General features: G+C 43.3%; 1 protein-coding gene across 9 annotated transcripts in view; it reads left to right on the top strand.

Moving 5' to 3' along the window:
* Window positions 1–732: 732 nt before the first annotated feature.
* Window positions 733–18,659, top strand: part of MYCBP2 (MYC binding protein 2) — a 177,521-nt gene continuing 159,594 nt past the window's right edge. For all 9 annotated transcript variants that reach the window (XM_054272161.1, XM_054272164.1, XM_054272156.1 and 6 more), the window contains exon 1: window positions 733–1,001. In XM_054272161.1, the coding sequence (XP_054128136.1) occupies window positions 733–1,001 (269 nt within the window). The remainder of the gene's footprint in view (window positions 1,002–18,659) is intronic.

Below are 18,659 nucleotides of genomic sequence, written 5' to 3'. Positions count from 1 at the left end.
GATGGCTGAGGTTTTTTTCCAACCCAGCTGATCCCGTGATACCCATTCCCAACAGGGCGCAGAAGAAGATCCGTGCCAATAGCCGCCTCCCGGGCCCGCGCAGCCCGACTCCTCTCGGGCGTGACCGGGGGGTGGGAGGCCGTCCCCTCGGCCACGCTCGGTGCCCCGGCCGCACGCAGCAGGTGCTCGCTCCGTCCTTCCCTCGCTGCCGCCGATCCCGGATTTCCCGGGGGCCGCGCGGGGCGGGCGGGGCAGCGCATGCGCCCGGCGGCAGCGCTGCCCGCGGGAGGGAGGCGGGGCCGGGGCGGCCGTGCGGGAGAGGGCGGTGGCAGCGCCGAGCACAAACTCCGGAGGGGAAGCGGCACCGCCGGCCTCCGCCCCCCGCCCCCACGCACACACCCTGTAGCGGGAAGGGGGAAGCAAGCGGCCCGCCCCCCCCCTCCCCTGTCCCGGCGGTGCACGGTCCTTCCCGGGACTCGGTGGCGGCGGGCGCTGTGCCCGGGACGGTAGGCGAGCGGCGGGTAGCTGGGGCCTGGAGCCGCCGCTGGAGGAAGGGAAGAGCGGGGTGTTCCCGCAGCGCGGGTGGATGCGCAGCCTGAAGGGCGGCTCCTGCGGCGCCTCCTGCGGCCTCGCCATGGCCGGGCCCCGACGGTGAAGGCAGCGGGAGCCGCCTGTGTCCGCGCCGCGCCAGGAGGCGGCGCCGCCGCAAGCAGGGGGCGGGCGGGGAGGGGGATGAGCAGCGCCGCAGCCGCCGCCGCCTCTGCGGGAGCCGCCGCTTGCACCGGGGCCGAACGCGGCTACTCCTTCTCCTCCGGCGGCGCCGCTCCGGCCATGGGGCCCGAGGAGGGCTCGGCCGGCGGGCTGGGAGCAATGCCCGCCCCGCCGCTGGGCTGCAGGAGCCGCTACCAGCTGCTGCTCTCCGGGAAGGCCCTGGCCGACAGATACCGGCGGATTTACACGGCGGCGCTGAGCGACCGTGAGCTGGGGAGCCACCCGGGCAGGTAACGCGCGCCGCGCTCCCTCCCGGGCCAGACGCGCAGCCCCCGCCACCCCTCCCATCGCCGGCTGGGAGCGGCCCGGCGCGTGCACCTTCCTCCCTCCCGGCAGCCGCCCTCCTCATCCTCCTCCCCGCCCCCGTGCCGGGCAGCGCGGCTGTGTGTGCCCGCTGCCATGTGGCCGCGCCGCCGCGCCCCGGGGGACGGAGGGAGGGAAGGGGCGGTGATGTAACCCGGCGGCTGCCCAGGTGCCGCCCGGGCCCCGCCGCTCGCTTGGCCGGCGATACCGCGCAGATGGCGCTGCCGCCCCCTCTCCCGGGGCCCTTCGGGGCAGAGTTACCTGTGCCCGCCCCAGTGTGCGGCCCAGCTCCCCCGGGGGGATGGTGAATGCCATTGCTGGGTCCCCGGGCAGACCCCGCTGTGGCCAGGCTTGCCGGAACGGGCTGAATCCCGTGGTCTCTCCCGAGACGGGCTGCGCAGGGCACCCGCGGCTCCCGCTGGATGTGTTACCGAACGAGAGACCGTGGCGCTTTTCCCGTGTACCGGGGCTGCCTTTAGCTACCCTGCCTTATTTTTTCTCCTCCTCTTTAGGTCATGTTCCCCCTCTGCTATCGCCATGTAGGCGGCCTCGGTGTCTGGAGGGAGGCAGCGCCTTGCGGGGGGAGCCGGGGGGTTCTGGGGTGCGGTGTGGCCCCGCCTGGTTCCCGAGCACCCCTCCCCAGCGGATGATGCCCCTCAGGGCTCCCATTCCCGGTGCTGCCGGCCGGCTCTGGGGCCGCAGCAGGGTGCCTGTTGCTCCTCCGGCCGGGAATACCGCCCTGCCCTGCTCCCGGGCCGGGAGGGAGCTGCGGGCTGTAGCGGTGCGGAGCCGTAGGGGCGGGAGGGGAGGCCGCCCTTAGCCCGCAGCCCCCGGCCCGGGCGGATCCTCCCGGCCCTGCAGGCATGGCGGGGTGCGCGGTCTCGCCGTGTGAAGGGCTCCCCATTGTTCCCCTCCGGAGGTCGCTGAGGATGTGGATGACACGAAACCGGCACCTTCCTGTGTTCTCAGCCTGTGCTGCTCTTCAGGCTGTGATGTGGGTGGCCGGGTCCTATGGAGAGCTTTGAGTCACCGTTGTTTCAAGTTTGCAAGCGGTTGTAAAGCACGAGGAGGTTGCCTGCTTGGCTTCTTCAGGTTTTTGTTAGTCGGACTTGACAGCAGGGCTTACCCTCCACCCCCCTTGCCCCAGAAAGATGTGTCCAGGAGTGGAATTAACATAAGGCACATACCTTTCCCAATTTGCTTTATGGTAAATGCTGGAAACGTGGACTGATAGCATGGGTACTTGACATCTTTGAAACTACCCACTTCTTTTCAGAGTGTGCGATAGGGAAACTATAGCTCGTCTTTCCCCCCTGAAAACCAGCAAGTGTTTTCTTACTCTACATATTCCTTAGTCCATTGCTTGTACTTTTTCCATTAGATCTCTTCCCACTTTTGAGCTTTGTGTCATTTAACCCCGGGATTGCAAGTGCTGAGTATAAGGATACTACTAAATGCAAGGAAATCAGCTGTGCAATTGCTCATCAGTACCTGTGTGAATTTTGCCCAAAGGGGTCTGCATTTTTTAAAGCTGTAGTTTTGCATTAGTTGTGTCCTCCATGTCTTTTGGTTTCAGGATGATTCAACTGCTATCCCTTATACTTAAAATTGTAGAAAATACTAGGTTTAGGTGTGTGTAAATGTTAATGCTTCTTTTAGTTGATGTTTCTGAGGTCAAGTCAAAGAATATAGACTCCTTGTACAGAGCAAGCAGGTTATATTAGGCTTTGGCAAGTAAATGGCAGGTAGTTAATACTGGTGAATACAGCCAGTGTGTATTAGACTTTTGAGAGGTGGAATATTTAATAATTATCTAGTTTCCTGCTATCACTACCCCCACTGCCTTATGTGGCAGACTGATGGCAGCTAAGATACTGCTTGTGGTCTCCACCTTTTCTCCATATTGGTGTCAAAATACTGCAAAATACTTCAGCTGCCTGGTAAACTTAAACAGAAATGGTCTTTTTGACCTTTTATGCCTTTTTATAAAACTAATACAAATTCCAAATATTTCCTAAAGATAGCTTTAAATTTAATTGTGGCTGCATCTAGTTGCTATGGTAGAAAACAATGCTTGATAAATTAAATTGAGCTTAAGATAATATAGGTTATGACAGAAGTTCTAACTTGATTTTTATATATTGGGAAAATCTGAAGCGTCTTAATCAGTAAGATTGTCAGTAAGAGTGTTTGTGACTAGAAAAGTAACTTGAAGTAACTGAAAAAAAGCTAAACAAATTGGCTTATCAATAGTAATAAAATTCTTCATGTGTTCCAAGACTAATGTGAAGAATGATAGTGCAACCTATTTGCAATAAGTTGATGTGGAATTTTTGCTTCAAGTCTGCAAAATTATACTCTGCACTTCATGGGCCGTGACCAGTGCCTGTCTTAGTAAGTGCTTCTGTTCCAAACCTAAATTTAATGTTTATGAAGAACTGGCAAGCAGTATGAAAATGCTATTGTGTAGACAAGGAAATCAAACATTGTGGAGATTATCTGAAAGTCACAAGATTAGTATCACATTTGCAAGGTGTTTGTGCTGGCTGTCGTCGGAAGGGATGAATATTACATGTTGAGTAGGATGCAGTAATTGGCTTTGAAACAGAACCAGCAGTGCTTTGCATTTCCTCATGTGATACAGGCTGCAGTGTCATGAGCACTGGTCTCCACAGGAGATGGGCTGGTTGGCGTGCTTGCTCCCCCTGCCACGCTGACATAATACTTCTGTAGTGTCTTGTAGTAACAGATTAGAGACTCACTCTGGGTTAAAATTAACTTGGCAAAACTGGTTTGTTGTAATCCAGACTAATTCCCTGATCTGGCTCACCTTGTGATTGTACTTGTGACAGCGCGAGGTGAAGGGTTGCACAAAGATTTTTGTACGGAGAGGCGGGAACAAAGAAACTTACTTTTGTCATTCGTGTCAACCTAATAATTTTATGGAAGGAAACAGAAAAAAGTATCCAAATCTGTGATTTAACATGCCGTTGTCTTTTTGCAGATAACAGTGTTAAGGATCTGCTGCATTACTGCCAGCAGTGGACAATTTAGTTGTCAATTCAGGATTGGTTTGGAAGAAGAATCTGCTCTGAGCATGCCTCAGTTTATAGTCTCTCTTTTGTGGCCACTGAAGTATTTGAAAATAACTGCATGATGTCTAGTGTAACTTACTAGTGTGTAAAATGCTAGTAGGAAGTATTGGCCTCTTCAGAGGGCAACTAAAAATTCACGTTTAACTGTTGTCTTGTATGCTGGGTTCTGGGTGGACAAAACTGCAAGTGGGTACTGGTTTTAGTTCTGTACCAAGGCTCTGTATTTGTCAAGTAAGGTGTTTCTGATTTTCACATTTTTGCTGTCTTCAAATGTGCTTTTTCTGCAGTATAACTTAATCCTAACAAACATCCCTATCCTTCTGCTGCTATTATTGCTTGTGCGTCTTGAGGGGTTTCCCTGAGTTGGCAGTCCTTTCACCTATTTACGTACTACCAGAATTATCACTTAGGCTCAGCATGCTCTTTGAGACTTCTTGTCAAATATAGATAGCTACATAAATTCATAATGGCTTTAGTGTGACCTGTTTTGTAGTGGAAGTGTTCACTGCATGATTTGTACTAACTTGAAATTGTTATATTACAATGGCAGTGTACTCTAAAATGACAGTGAGTTCATACTCGTGCCAAAATGACCATTACTTTGTTGCTAAAGTTGCCTCTCAGCTTAAATCCTTCAAAAAAAATGAAGGCGTCTCTTTGTGTTGTGAACTCTAGTGTTGTGGTTTCACTGAGGGCAGGAAAATATCAGTGATGATGGGAATGTAAGATTTCTTATAATAACTAGAGATTAGATGGCTGTTTTTACTATCTATTTTGGCTGAAGAAGAGCCAGCCAACTTTATTTCATGTTGATTGTTTAAGCTAGATGATTACAGCACATTTTGAAACTAGGTTACTCATTCACACTTGTAATTCTAAATTATACATCCTCTGGACATTAGGTTAGTCTTTAGGCTTTTAAAAATTTACAGTCTTCCCTTATACCCTTACTCAGTAAAGCAGTAATTATTTGAGATGTTTGGAGTATATATACTTGAAAATTTAGTGCAGAAATATTACTGAAGCTTCAGCTTTGCCTTGAGGATTTAAAGATTTTGTGAAAACTATTTTGAAGTAAATTTTGGTGTATGAGATTTGTGTGAATTTGATTGTTGGTACACAAGAAAGCCTTAATTTCTTCAGATCTAAAGCCTTTACAAAAGCTGTTAGATTTTTTGGTTTGGAACTTGTTGCTCTTTTAATATGGAATAATATTTGCAAAAAGTTAGGAAGCATTTACTTAGTTAAAAAAATAAAGGTTATGTGTACAAAGACAAGTAAAATGATAGTGGTATTACATTACCTGCTCCATTTTCCTACTTATTCCTGTGCAAGTGTTTGCTCCATAGCTCCTTTCCAACTGAAATATTCTAGTCTAGTTTATGTTATGTTTTTCTGTTCTTGTGTTTTGTAGATGTAATTTTACAAAACAGAGTTCAAGTTTTGTGTAAACTAAAACTGCTTATTGGGAAATTGATGTGCTGTTGAGTCTTAGATTAAGCAGTGCATTAGAAGAGTTGATGAGAGTTGCTGTCTGCTCTAGGCTTTTTAGCTGCAGTGTAGTAGTGTTTTAATACTGTATTGCCCTGTTGGTTAATGAGGATTAGCAAATGACTAAAATAGTGTATTTTTATTTATTTACCTTGTATTCTGTTAAGGAAAAGTTTTATGTAGGAGGTTTTTTATAAAGCTCTAGTTGTCTCTTAGTTTAACATGGTTGTATTTGTTCAGTGTTGGTGTGGGAAACATAATAGAAGCTGGAAAGAGCCCCGTAACATTACATTGAGAGGCTTAAGATGGGCATTTTGTTTGTGTATATTTATAAAAGATAATTCATAGAAGTAATGGGAAAAATTAAAACACAGATCCATGTGCGGTGTATTGCAGTGGGTTTTTTGGATGTTGTATTTTTTAGCTTAACTGAGAGGACATGCTAGTTAGTTTCAGTTTGTTACACAATCTCCTCTGGCACACTGATGGTTTGTTGGGTAGCAAGTTGAGGCAGTTAAGGTTGGGCTGGAGCAATTTAATAAGTTACTATTCCTCACTGCTAGCCATATTAAATGTTGTAAATGTGTTTCCTGCATACTTAAAAACTTGAATTTGTTTTTCTGCTATGTTAACTATCAGCTGTCAGGGTTTAGTTTTGGTTTTCCTCCCATATTATGATCTGCCTTCTGGACAAAATATTTTGAAGATTTTTTTTCAGTAAATTCTCTTCCTGACATATGACTATGTATGTTTTGCCAAACCCATGATTTAAAGATAAAGACTGTTTATGTCTTTATAGAAAGCACATGGGATGTATCAGTAACACAGTTTCAAGGTACTTCATGCAAACTGTTTTCCTAATCCTTTGTTTACTTAGAAAACTTTATCCCTTGCAGCATTACTTGAACACATGGTTACATTTTTGTCTTTTTCTTTCTTACCTTGCTTGCCATAAACCCTGCCTTGTGCTCACGTGCTAAGTGGACTAGTACTCCTATAATTCATGTTGTAAATACATTTTGAAGCTGGTCTATTCCTTTGGTCTTTCACAGCCAGTTCCTAACACTGTGCCCCTTCAAAGGATGAATACTAGAAATTAACACAGGAGAATAGGCTCCTTATGCTGTGACTGCGTTAAGGCAGATGGTTTCTGTACTTTTAGATTTAGTGTTTCATATGTTTCAAAGCAAATTGATATCCTTTATATGATTTTTTTCTTATTGTATCGTAGTATATAGCATGTTATAGCTCATTGCCTTCAGACTGATGAAGGTGTTGATGAACTTAATTAGATGAACTTAAACTGAATGATTGTTATCTCTGTGTTTAGTATATCTATGACTACTTGAGCCTGAGAAAAAATGTTATTAGTGTAATAAATCTAAATTTATACCTGTTGTACACATTATTTAAAAAAAAATCAAAAACTGAGTTTCCTGGTCCCCACTTGAAACTAGAGATGTGTGGTTAGATTACTGCTGTTCCCTGTTTTCATTTTCTTTCCTTAACTTTTTACACTTGTGTTCCAAGCATTATTGTCATATGTAATGGGTTTAAAACTCTTGGAAAATGCTTTATAGTTTCTGTGAAAGGATGTATGTGGTGTAACCTCAGTGGGCAGCTGAGTACCACCTGACTCCTTGGTTATTTCCCCCTGCAGTGGGATGGAGGACAGCTGGAAAGATAAAAATGTGGAAACTCAGGGCTGAGGTAAAGACAGTTAAGTAGGTAAAGCAAAAGCTGTGCATACAAGCAAAGCAAAACAAGGAATTAATTAATTCCTTCCTTACCATCAGCAGGCTGATGTTCAGCCATCTCCAGGAAAGCAGGGCTTCATCATTCCCAGTGACTTGGGAAGACAAACACCATAACTCTGAATGTATTGTCCCCCTACTTCTTCTCTCTTCCTCCCTGTTTTATATACTGAGCATGATGTCATATGGTAGAGAATATCCTTTTGGTCAGTTGGATTCAGCTGTCCCAGTTATATCCCCTCCCAGCTCCTTGTACACCCCCAGCTTACTTGCTGGCAGGGCAGTGTGAGAAACTAGAAAGGCCTTGACCCTGTCCAAGTGTTAGTCAGCAACAGATAAAGCACAGGTGTGCTACCAGCGCTGTTCCCATCACAAATCCAAAGCATACAAACATGATACAAGCTGCTTGGAAGAAAATTTTTATTGTAGCCAAAGCCAGATAAGGTCAAAAAGCGGAAATCTGTTGCTTGTAGTTTAAATTCACAGATGCTGTGGTATTTTGATTATTTTGGCCATGATCTCTGTCAGTCTAGAAAAGTTTGTAGCTGAGAGTTTTAACCTTAATGGGATTAAAACAGAAGTATTACTTCTCTGCTGTGCTCCTTGTTGCAGTTGGTAACATTGCTCATCTTTTCTATTGCCGTGTCTGTAGAGATCTGCAGCCAGTCATTTACATTACACTGAGATGAGCTTGTTGTTATATAAATACCTTATTCTATTTTTATTATTTCAGCCACTTCTTTATTTTGTTTCACCATGTTACATGTAGTCACTTGTGACTTTCCTATCTGATTTGGCCTTGCTTCTCTCCCACTAGCCAATGCATAATTCTTTCCAACAGATGTGCTCATATATCTTCATTATGCTTGTGTGTTTTCAGAGTAGTCATGTCTCTATTCCTTTTCTCTTCAAACCAATCGATTCTCTATCCACTTTTGTTTCTAGAATACACTGCTATACAGGGTAGACCATTGACAGCTATAAACTGGTGAGTTTTCAGTTGTTTGTACTTGGCAGTTGTCTTCTGCTATTTGTTGCAGACTAAGTTTGAATTTCTTTGGTTTGCTTTTGATAGTAATCACTTTAAAGATGTTACACTGTCATTAATCACTAGTAATGGGCTTGTTCTTAATAAGTACAGATTTTCCTTTACCTCATGTAGCATAATTGTTAAATTAAAATTCTGCTGATAAGATTCGGTGTAAGATAGCTTTGTATGTGCACTTTAATTTTGGTTGTGTTTAGACAGGAGAGTGGCCAAAGGTCCAGATCTTGTCATCCTTGCTGTGGTTGAGTGACTTTTCAAATATAAAAAGAAAGTCCTAGAAGTGTTTAAGGATAAATACTTTCATCTGCATTGACAAACTTGAGTAATAAGTGTTTTCTTGCATGTGTTCTTAACAGATCTAGTTTCATAGACAGCATTGAAGTGAATAATGAAAAATCAGATAATTACAGAAAAGAAACTCCAGTTCTCGGTGGTTGTCCTGAGTGGTTGTTCTCTTTGTGTGGAGAACACTTTGGAGGGATGCTTTCTTTTACGTTGCTTTTCTTCATCTGAGACAGATTTATGCTGTTTTGGAAACCTTTCCAATTACAAAAGGGATCAGATACTGTTTTGCACTTTTTTCATGGTCAGATGAAAATCAGTTGCATTTTACTTGTGCAGTTGGGTTTTAATTTCATTTTTAGAACCTGTAGTATTTGTTTCTGTCATTATTGGAGAGGCCTTAGGGTATTCCAGCAGCTGGAATAATTCTGAAGCCTCAGAGTTTTGGCTTTCAGAAAAATGGTAGTTGTTAAGAAAGTTATTGTCACAGTAAAATAGTCCTCAGTTATGAAATTAAAGTAATGATTAAAAAGATGTGTGATTTCAGCTCACCAACAATAGCACATAAAAGTCCCAACTGGAAAATCAATGAGTAGGGTGACCTTTTTTTTTTCTGTTCTGACTTTTTTTAACCTTTTCTTTTTAGATGCCTTAGAAGCCCAGAGTAAACCTGTCCTACTGCTCTGCCTATGTTTTTCCTCTAAGCCTGTGGTAATTGGATTGCAGCTGATGTTCCTTACCCTGATTTACGGATTTAGGGGACAGGATTTTGATGATTTTTCCATTTGTAGATATACTGCTTAAGCCCTGACTTTCCTTTTTTTATTGGCATGGATGAAAATTCACGTCAGAATGCTTGATTAATTATTTGAAGAAGATAGTGTGTAAGCTGGTAATGGCTTGGAGAGCGTACACGTGGCTCTTTGAATGACAGTTTACTTATTGTCCATTTCACTAAAACTGTTAAATTTTAGGCTTACTAAATAAAAACACCAGTAACTTTAAGTATTTAAGTTTATCTGAGATAATATTGTCAGCAATAAAAAATACTAAGTTTTTATTATTTATGGAAAATATTGGTTGTACTCTCAGTGCTGTTTTGAGGTCTGCCTATCAAGCTGAAGAGTTTCCCACTCTAATGATTCTTACAGCTGAATTCCTTAAAAATCTGCAGGCCTTGGTGAAAAACAACTGTAGGCAATCTGCAGATACAGGCAGGCAGAGCAGTGGATGTGCTGTACCTCAGCTCGAGTAAGGCTTTTGACACTGCCTCCCACAGCATGCACAGGCTGACAGTGGATGGGTTACATAAGTGGACAGTGAAGTAGATTGAGAACTGGCCAAGTGTCTGGGCCTAGAGGTTTGTGGTCTGTGACACAAAGTCCAGCCAGAGTCAAGTTGTCAGTCGTGTACTCTGGAAGCTGATACTGGGGCAAATGCTGCCTAACATCTTACTAATGGCCTGAATGCTGGGACAGTCCCTGCAGCAAGTTCCCATATGGCACAAAACAGAGGAGTTCCTCATATACCACATGGTTGTGTTTGTGTTCAGAGGGATGCAGCCAGGCTGGAGATTTGGGCTGAGTGAGATTTTAAAGTGCAACAAGGGGAATTGCAGAATCCTGCATCATGGATGAAATAACACTGAGGGGATGACCAGCTGGGAGACAGCTCTGCAGAGAGGTAGCTTGATGGCAACCATCTGTGTGCCCGTAATGCACTGCCATGGCAAAGGTGGCAGACAGCCTTCTAGGCTATGTTAGGAAGAGTATTGCCAGCTGCTTGAAGGAGGTGCTCTCTACTCTCTGATGAGGTTGCATCTGGAGTGTCCAGTTCTGGGCTTCCCAGTAGAGGAGAGAGGTACTGCGAAGAGTTAAGTGCAGGGTCATGTTGGTGATTAAGGATCTGGAGCTTTTCTTCAGTAAGGAAAGGCTGAGAGGGCTGTGATTATTAGCCTGGAGAAGAGGAGGTTCAGGAGTGATTTTGTTAATGCAGTGAGGCAATGAAGAAGGGAGAGCCAGATGCTTCTCAGTAGTGTCCCCCACCCTGACATGGCACTGATGTGGCACAAATTAAAATTCACGAAATTCCAGTGCATTCCAAGAAAGCATTTCTTCACTATGAGAAAGGTCAGGCATTGGCAAGTGTTGTCCAGAGAGGTTTATATCTCTTTGGTGGTACTAAAAGTGCTACTGCACATGGTAGTGGGCACCTTACTGTCTCTGACACTGCTTGGGCAGGGTTTGACAGAATCAGACACAGAATCACAGAAAGGCTGAGGTTAGAAGTGACCTCTGAAGTTCATCTTGTCCACCCTTCTGCTCAAACAGGGCCACCTGGAGCCACTTGCCAGATGGCTTTGAATATGGATGGAGACTCCACAGCCTTGCTTGCAACCTGTGCTCAGTCACCCTCACAGTAAAAAAAAAAAAGTTACCTTAACAGGTCCCTTCTAACCTGAATGATGTGATTCTATAGTCCTTAAGAAGGACATAGGATCAATATGAAGTTCATTTGTCATCTGAGAAGATATGTCACAGGGAATAAACATGGTACTGAGCAATCAGATCTTCCAGCAGAGATGTGTTTTAAGATGGAGGTTGTTGTGGTACCAGAAACAGAATCATTAAATAGTTTAGGTTGGAAAAGACGTTTAATATCACTGGTTCCACTTCTAACCCAGCACTGCCAAGTCCACCACTAAACTATGTCCCTGACAGCTACATCTACACACCTGTAGGGGGATAGAACATCAGTAAATGAAGGTAGTAATCTTCCCCCTAAAGAGTTGCAGCTGAGCCAATTAGGAGCAGGCCTGATGTTAACAGGCCACACCTGCAGCCAATCAGGAGAGTGCTATAAAAGAGTGGGTTGGTTGGCTGTGGGGGATCTGGAGTCAGTTGGTTACTGTGAGGATAAGGAAGAGTCAGTGCCTAGAGGAGCTGCCTACGAGAAACATCAAGGAGGTACGAAACTCTAGCAATATGGAACCTTTGTAATGTAATGACAATAGAACTCTTGCACTATAATGACAAACAAATAGTGACCTCAATGTGATTTGGAAAAAGGACTCAAATACTAAGTGTTATGACCCTGTGGATTTGGGGGGAAAGGATTTGAGTATATAACCCTGTGGATTTGGGGAAGCAGGATTTGAATATATAACCCCTTGGATTCAGGGAAGAGGACTTGAATACTAAACTGCTGGTGAAATATATTAATTGCAGCTATTAATGTTTGTTAAATATGAGCATAAAAGATTTTGAAGATAGGTACTTTGTAAACTGCGAAAAGCTGCAAAACCGAACCAAGACTCAGAAATATATATATTTGTACTATAATATGTTGTCTGAACATTTGTATAGCTATTAGTTCTGAATTAAATACTCAAATGTGTCATAATGTTAGTTTTTTGAACGTGTCCTTCCAGAAATGCTGCAACTCCATAATTAAAAGAAAAAGGGGGAATTGTAGGGGAGTAGAACATGAGTAAACGAAGGTAGTAATCTTCCCCCTAAAGAGTTGCAGCTGAGCCAATTTGGAGCAGGCCTGATGCTAACAGGCCACACCTGTAGCCAATCAGAAGAGTGTTATAAAAGAGTGGATTGGTTGGTTGAGGGGACCTGGAGTCAGTTGGTTACTGTGAGGATAAGGAAGAGTCAGTGCCTAGAGGAGCTGCCTACAAGAAACATCAAGGAGGTATGAAACTCTAGCAATATGGAACCTTTGTAATGTAATGACAATAGAACTCTTGCACTATAATGACAACAAATGGTGGCCTCGATGTGATTTGGGAAAAAGGACTCAAATACTAAGCTATATGACCCTGTGGATTCAGGGGAAAAGGATTTGAGTATATAATCCCATGGGTTCGGGGGAACAGAATTTGACTATATGACCCCATGGATTCTGGAGAAAAGGACTTGACTATATGACCCCGGATTCAGGACTAAACTATATAACCCTGTGGATTTGGGACTAAACCATATGACCCTGTGGATTTGGGGAAACAGGACTCTACTATATAACCCCATGGATTTGGGGAAGCAGGATTTGAATATATAACCCCTTGGATTCAGGGAAAAGGACTTGAATACTAAACTACTGGTAAAATATATCAATTGCAGCTGTTAATGTTTGTTAAATAAGAATATAAAAGATTTTGAAGATAGGTATTTTGTAAACTGAGAAAAGCTGCAAAACTGAACCAACACTCAGAAATATATATTTTCGTACTATAATATGTTGTCTGAACATTTGTATTAGTTCTGAATTAAATACATGAATGTGTCATAATGTTAATTTATTTGTGTCCTTCTAGAAATGCTGCAACTCTGTAATTAAAAGAAAAAGGGGGAATTGTAGGGGGATAGAACATAAGTAAATGAAGGCAGTAGTCTTTCCCCCTAAAGAGTTGCAGCTGAGCCAATTAAGAGCAGGCCTAATGTTAACAGGCCACAGCTGTAGCCAATCAGAAGAGTGTTATAAAAGAGTGGGTTGTTTGGCTGTGGGAGTCCTGGAGTCAGTTGGTTACTATGAGGATAAGGAAGAGTCACTGCCTAGAGGAGCTGCCTGCAAGAAACATCAAGGAGGTATGAAACTCTAGCAATATGGAACCCGTGCAATGTAATAGCAATAGAACTCTTGCACTATAATGGTGACCTCAATGTGATTTGGGAAAAAGGACTCAAATACTAAGCTATATGATCCTGTGGATTTGGAGGAAAAGGATTTGAGTATATAACCCCGTGCATTCGGGGAAACAGGATTTGACTATATGACCCCGTGGATTTGGGGCTAAACTATATAACCCTGTGGATGCAGGACTAAACTATATGACCCCATGAATTTGGGGAAACAGGATTCGAATATATAACCCTATGGATTTGGGGAAACAGGATTTGACTATATAACCCATGGATTCAGGGAAACAGGATTTGAATATATAACCCCTTGGATTCAGGGAAAAGGACTTGGTAAAATATATCAATTGTAGCTATTAATGTTTATTAAATATGAGTATAAAAGATTTTGAAGATAAGTACTTTGTAAACTGTGAAAAGCTTCAAAACTGAACCAAGACTCAGAAATATATATATTCGTACTATAATACGTTGTCTGAACATTTGTATAAGTGTTCTGAATTAAATACATGAATGTGTCGTAATGTTAATTTATTTGAATGTGTCCTTCTAGAAATGCTGCAACTCTGTAATTAAAAGAAAAAGGGGGAATTGTAGGGGGATAGAATATAAGTAAATGAAGGCAGTAATCTTTCCCCCTAAAGAGTTGCAGCTGAGCCAATTAAGAGCAGTCCTGATGTTAACAGGCCACAGCTGTAGCCAATCAGAAGAGTGTTATAAAAGAGTGGATTGGTTGGTTGTGGGAGATGGAGTCAGTTGGCTGCTGTGAGGACGAGTCAGTGCCTAGAGGAGGTGCCTACGAGAAACATAAGGAAGTACGAAACTCTAGCAATATGGAACCTTTGTAATGTAGTGACAATAGAACTCTTACACTATAATGACAACACACACCTATTAAATATGTCTGGTGGTGGTGATTCTGCCACTCCAAGGACAGTATGTTCCAGTTCTTGAAAACCCTTGTGCTGAACAATTTTCCCCCAGTACTCAATGTAAACCTTCCCTGGTCCAGCATGAGGCTGTTTCCTCTTGTGCTGCTGCTGGTTGCTTGAGAAAAGAGACTGACCACCTGGCTGCAACCTTTTTTCAGGGAGTTGTATGGAGGAATAAGGTCTCCTCTGAGTCTCCCTTTCTTCAGGCTGAACAACTCCAGCTATCTCAGCCCTTCCTCATAAGACTTTTTCTCCAGACACATAAGCATCTTTTCAGTCTTTCTCTGGGCGCACTCCAGCAATTTTGGAGTGAGGAGTCCAAAACTGAACACAGGATTCAAGGTGTGACCTTAACAGTACACAGTATGGGGGTGATCACTGCTCTGGCCCTGCCGGCCACCCTATTTCTGATACAGGCCAAGATGTCATGGGCCTTCTTGGCCACCTGGGCACTCTGCTGGCTTGTGTTCAGTAGCTGTCAACCAGCACACCCAGACCCTTTTCTAATGGGCAGCTTTCCAGCCCTTCTCCCAGCCTGTAGTGCACAAGTGGTTGTCAAGACTCAAGTGCGGGATCCAACACTTGGCCTTGTTGAACCTCACACATTTGGCCTCAGCCCAGCAAAGAGTCCCCTCCCTAGCCATGAGCCACCAGTTTTTCCAAAAAAATGTTGTGAGAAAGTGTCCAAAGGCTTCACAAAGGCCAGGTAGGCAACATCTACAACCTTTCCCTCTTCCACTAAGTGGGACACCTGGTCATAGAAGGAGATCAGGCTGGTCAAGCAGGACCTCCTTTCCATAAACCCATGTTGGCAGCCCTGGTGACCTGGTTGTCCTGTATGTGCCATGTGATGGTACTCAGTGTGATCTGCTCCATGACCTTCCCCAGCACTGAGGTCAGGCTCACAGGGCTTTAGTTCCTTCCCTGAACTCTCCTTCCAGAATTTCTTTTAATTGGGTGGCACATTCAGTGACTTTCAATCGAGTGGAACCTCCCTGGTCAGGCAGAGCTGCTGTAAATGATGATGGAAAGGGGTTCAGGGAGCCCTTCTGCCAGCTCCTGCAGTTCTCTGGTGGATCCCACCTGGCCCTGTTAACCTGCGTGTGTCTAAGTGGTGTAGCAGGTTGCTGATCATTTCCCTTGGATGATGAGTGCTGAATACCCTGAGAACACAACTAGACTAAAACAGAGAAGGGATTAAGTACCTCTACATTTTCTTCATCCTTTACAGGATGGAGATTGTCCTTGCCCTTCTTTTTGTTGTAAACATATTTTTAGAAACATGTATCAGATCTTCATGCTGTAGCTTGATATGAGTAAAGGAAATGTGTGAAGAACTGAGAAGGTTCACTTGCAGTTTCAGATAAGACAAAGCAGCATATTTGGCCAAGCATTCTTGTAGAAGAACTGCATGGTAACAAAATACAAATGTAAGTAATTTATTTTTTAGAGTGTTTTTGAATTTAGGGTGTTTTGTGTGTTGAAGTCTTGCTGGGTGTTATCTAGTGGCAGTTAGTTCCCAGTTTGGAAATATTACTACAAAGATCTTAGCTTTTCTCTTTACAGGCTTCCACTTTTGTTTTTTTGTGGTTTTTTTTTTTCCTTTTGGGAGCAAATGTGTTAAAACTGTAACAACAGGCAAAAATGTTTTGTGAGCTAACTGTCTTGCAACTGAGCTACTTGGGCTGTGATGTTGGCAGAAGCAGTATCTTATTTTCCTATCCTGCCTGCAACTGTTCAAAGAGGAAGCGAAGGTAAAGCAACTGCTTCATGGAGGTGTTTTTCATTAAATATTTTACAAAGCAATAATTCTTTTTTCAGATACATTGTGAAATCCAGCATTACTAACCAGACTTACATAAAGCATTTTTTCCTCAGGTGCTCTGTAGATTTCATTGCCAAATCAAAATGAAAAGATTTAGTACAATTATTTCTTCAGAAATTCAATATTCTTGGTTTTTTTCTATTTGTGATTTGTAAAATTTTGAGTCCATTTGTGATGTAAGTATATGGTATAGTATGTCTTTGGTGCATGTTTATTTCATAAAGCTTGCCAATGCTTAGTTTGGCATTACACTGTGAGTTTATATATTTGTGTGATAGGCGTTTGTGTGCCAGCTTTCAGTTTATATATTCATATTTTGTTCCCTGTCAACTGTTTTATGGCAAGTCCTTTTGGAAACTTGATAGGCATTGCTGTAGTTGGTATGAAAAATGAAGCATTAAAAAGCTCTTGGAGCTATTGTTTGTAAGACATTTTGTTTATCAAGGCAAGAGCAGGTTGGGAGTTTTGAGTGATATTTATTTTCATTCTTTATTCTTGCAACCCACTGGCACTGTCCCTCCCCATGGTTGAAAGTGTCCTGGATGTTCCAGCAGTAGATTGAAGGATAACCACGTTGGCTACTTAGTTATCAATGGAAGGCATCTGCTAGGAAGGAAAGTTAACCATGGAAAGCCTTAGGGAAGTTCAGTTGCAGAGTGCTTCAACAACTTCTCAATGTCATGGAACATTTACTGAGTCCTCTTGACTTGCACCACTTTGACAGTAATTGCTAGATCTGTGTTGGTGTCAGATGGAGAAACACCAAAGCGAGGACAGAATCAGAACCATTTTCTGAGCATCTCCCATTTTACAGTTAAAGATGCAATGTTAAAGCACGTACCTTAAAGAAACTTATTCTGTGTGACAGCTTTGTAGGAGGTGTATGGCATTGTGTTTAGGTGAGTTGTTTACTTTGTGTTACTTTATGGGACTTTTTGTAATGCTGTTTTTCATTACAGATGCTAGAATTCTTGGCAGCTGAAATAACAGTGCTGAGATTACATTGAGATAGAAGAAATAAAAGTATTTTGTTTGCAAGGACGCAGTACATACCTGTACTGTGTATGGTGCAGGGAGGGGATATGGGGGATTATGTATGTAGAGGCCCTTAAAACAAGTAGCTGCTTTCAAAAAAAAGTAACCATCCAGTTTATAGGAATAAGATTGCTGAACACTGAAGCTTATGTATATGTGGAGAGGTACCAAAATAGAGAGTGTGCAAGCAGTAACTCCAGTATGTTTTACAGCAAGGTTTGTTGGTTGCATTTTGTCACATGGTATCTCTTCATCTCCTTGCCAACACGCAGCCTCTATGTAGTTTTATTGATACTCAGTTTTCTGGTCATAAAACCTCTTCTCTCTCTGGAGATCAGACCACTGAAGCTCTGCCCACTTGCTTTGTTCTGTTCCTGATCAATGTCAACTCCTTCATATGAGCAGTTGCCTGTATGTTTCAAACTTCTCTTGAACGTCTTCTTTTCTTTGTTCCCCTTTGGCTGTTTGCCAGATGCTTCTCAGTTGTTGACAGCAAGTCGGGATGTCCATTAAAGATGGTCCCACAATTTTGAGATCTCCTCAGATCATCTGAGCAGACTGGATAACCATTTTTTCCTTAGTATTCCCTTTCCTTTATTTTGAAGCTCTTATAGTTGAACTTCTATGGCAATTAGATGTGTGTCATAACTAAGTTTCTTGCTGACAAGTGAACTGATATTTATTAGCTGTAGTTCTCTGTGTTTGCTATTAAGTTGCCTTGAAGCTCAATTACAAATTTAAGAACTGTTTTGGAACAATTCAGAGAATGGAGTAAATGGCTTAGGAAATAAGGAAGTCCAGCAGAGACTGTGGTTGACTTTAAGTTGCTTTTCATAACAGTATTGTTCTTTGTGTGATCAAGTGTCAGATAGATTACTTGTTTACAGAAGAGAAGGAAAAAAAACCTTAAAAATGCACATTGTTGTATTTCATCAGAAGAATACCTTCTGGTTTTCTGTACAACAGGAAAGTCTGTTGCAGGTCTGGTGTATCTTGTTATAGCAGATGAATGAGTATATCAGAGCTCTTACTCCAGCCCTGGGCCTGCACCTAGAAGCATTTCCTTGGGCCCATGGGAATCTCAAAAGGTTTATTAAGGACAAGTGCAAGGTGCTTCACCTGGGTTGGGGCAGCCCTTGTTGTTAACACAGTCTGGGGGATGAACAGGAACAGAGGGAGCAGCCCCCCACAAAGAAGGATTTGGGGGTGCTGGTGGGTGAGAGGCTGGGCATGATTCAGCTAAGTCCCTGTTACAGTAAGGATATGGACTTGCTGGAGTCCAAGGGAGGGCCCCCAAGATGTTTAGAGAGATGGAGCACCTCTCCTATGAGGAAATGCTGAGAGAACTGGGATTGTTCAGCCTGCAAAAGGGAAAGCTTTGGAGTGACTTGATTGGGGCCTATCAGGCATTTTATGTTTCTATGATTTTCAAGCAGGTGCAAGTAAGAAAAGCAACATCTGTTGCTCCTGTTGTATCATT

Source organism: Melozone crissalis, unplaced genomic scaffold, assembly GCF_028551555.1.
Source record: "Melozone crissalis strain CALT ecotype California unplaced genomic scaffold, PUWL_Pcris_2 ptg000013l_1, whole genome shotgun sequence".
NCBI lineage: Eukaryota > Metazoa > Chordata > Aves > Passeriformes > Passerellidae > Melozone > Melozone crissalis.
This window is presented reverse-complemented; position numbering and strand designations above follow the sequence as displayed.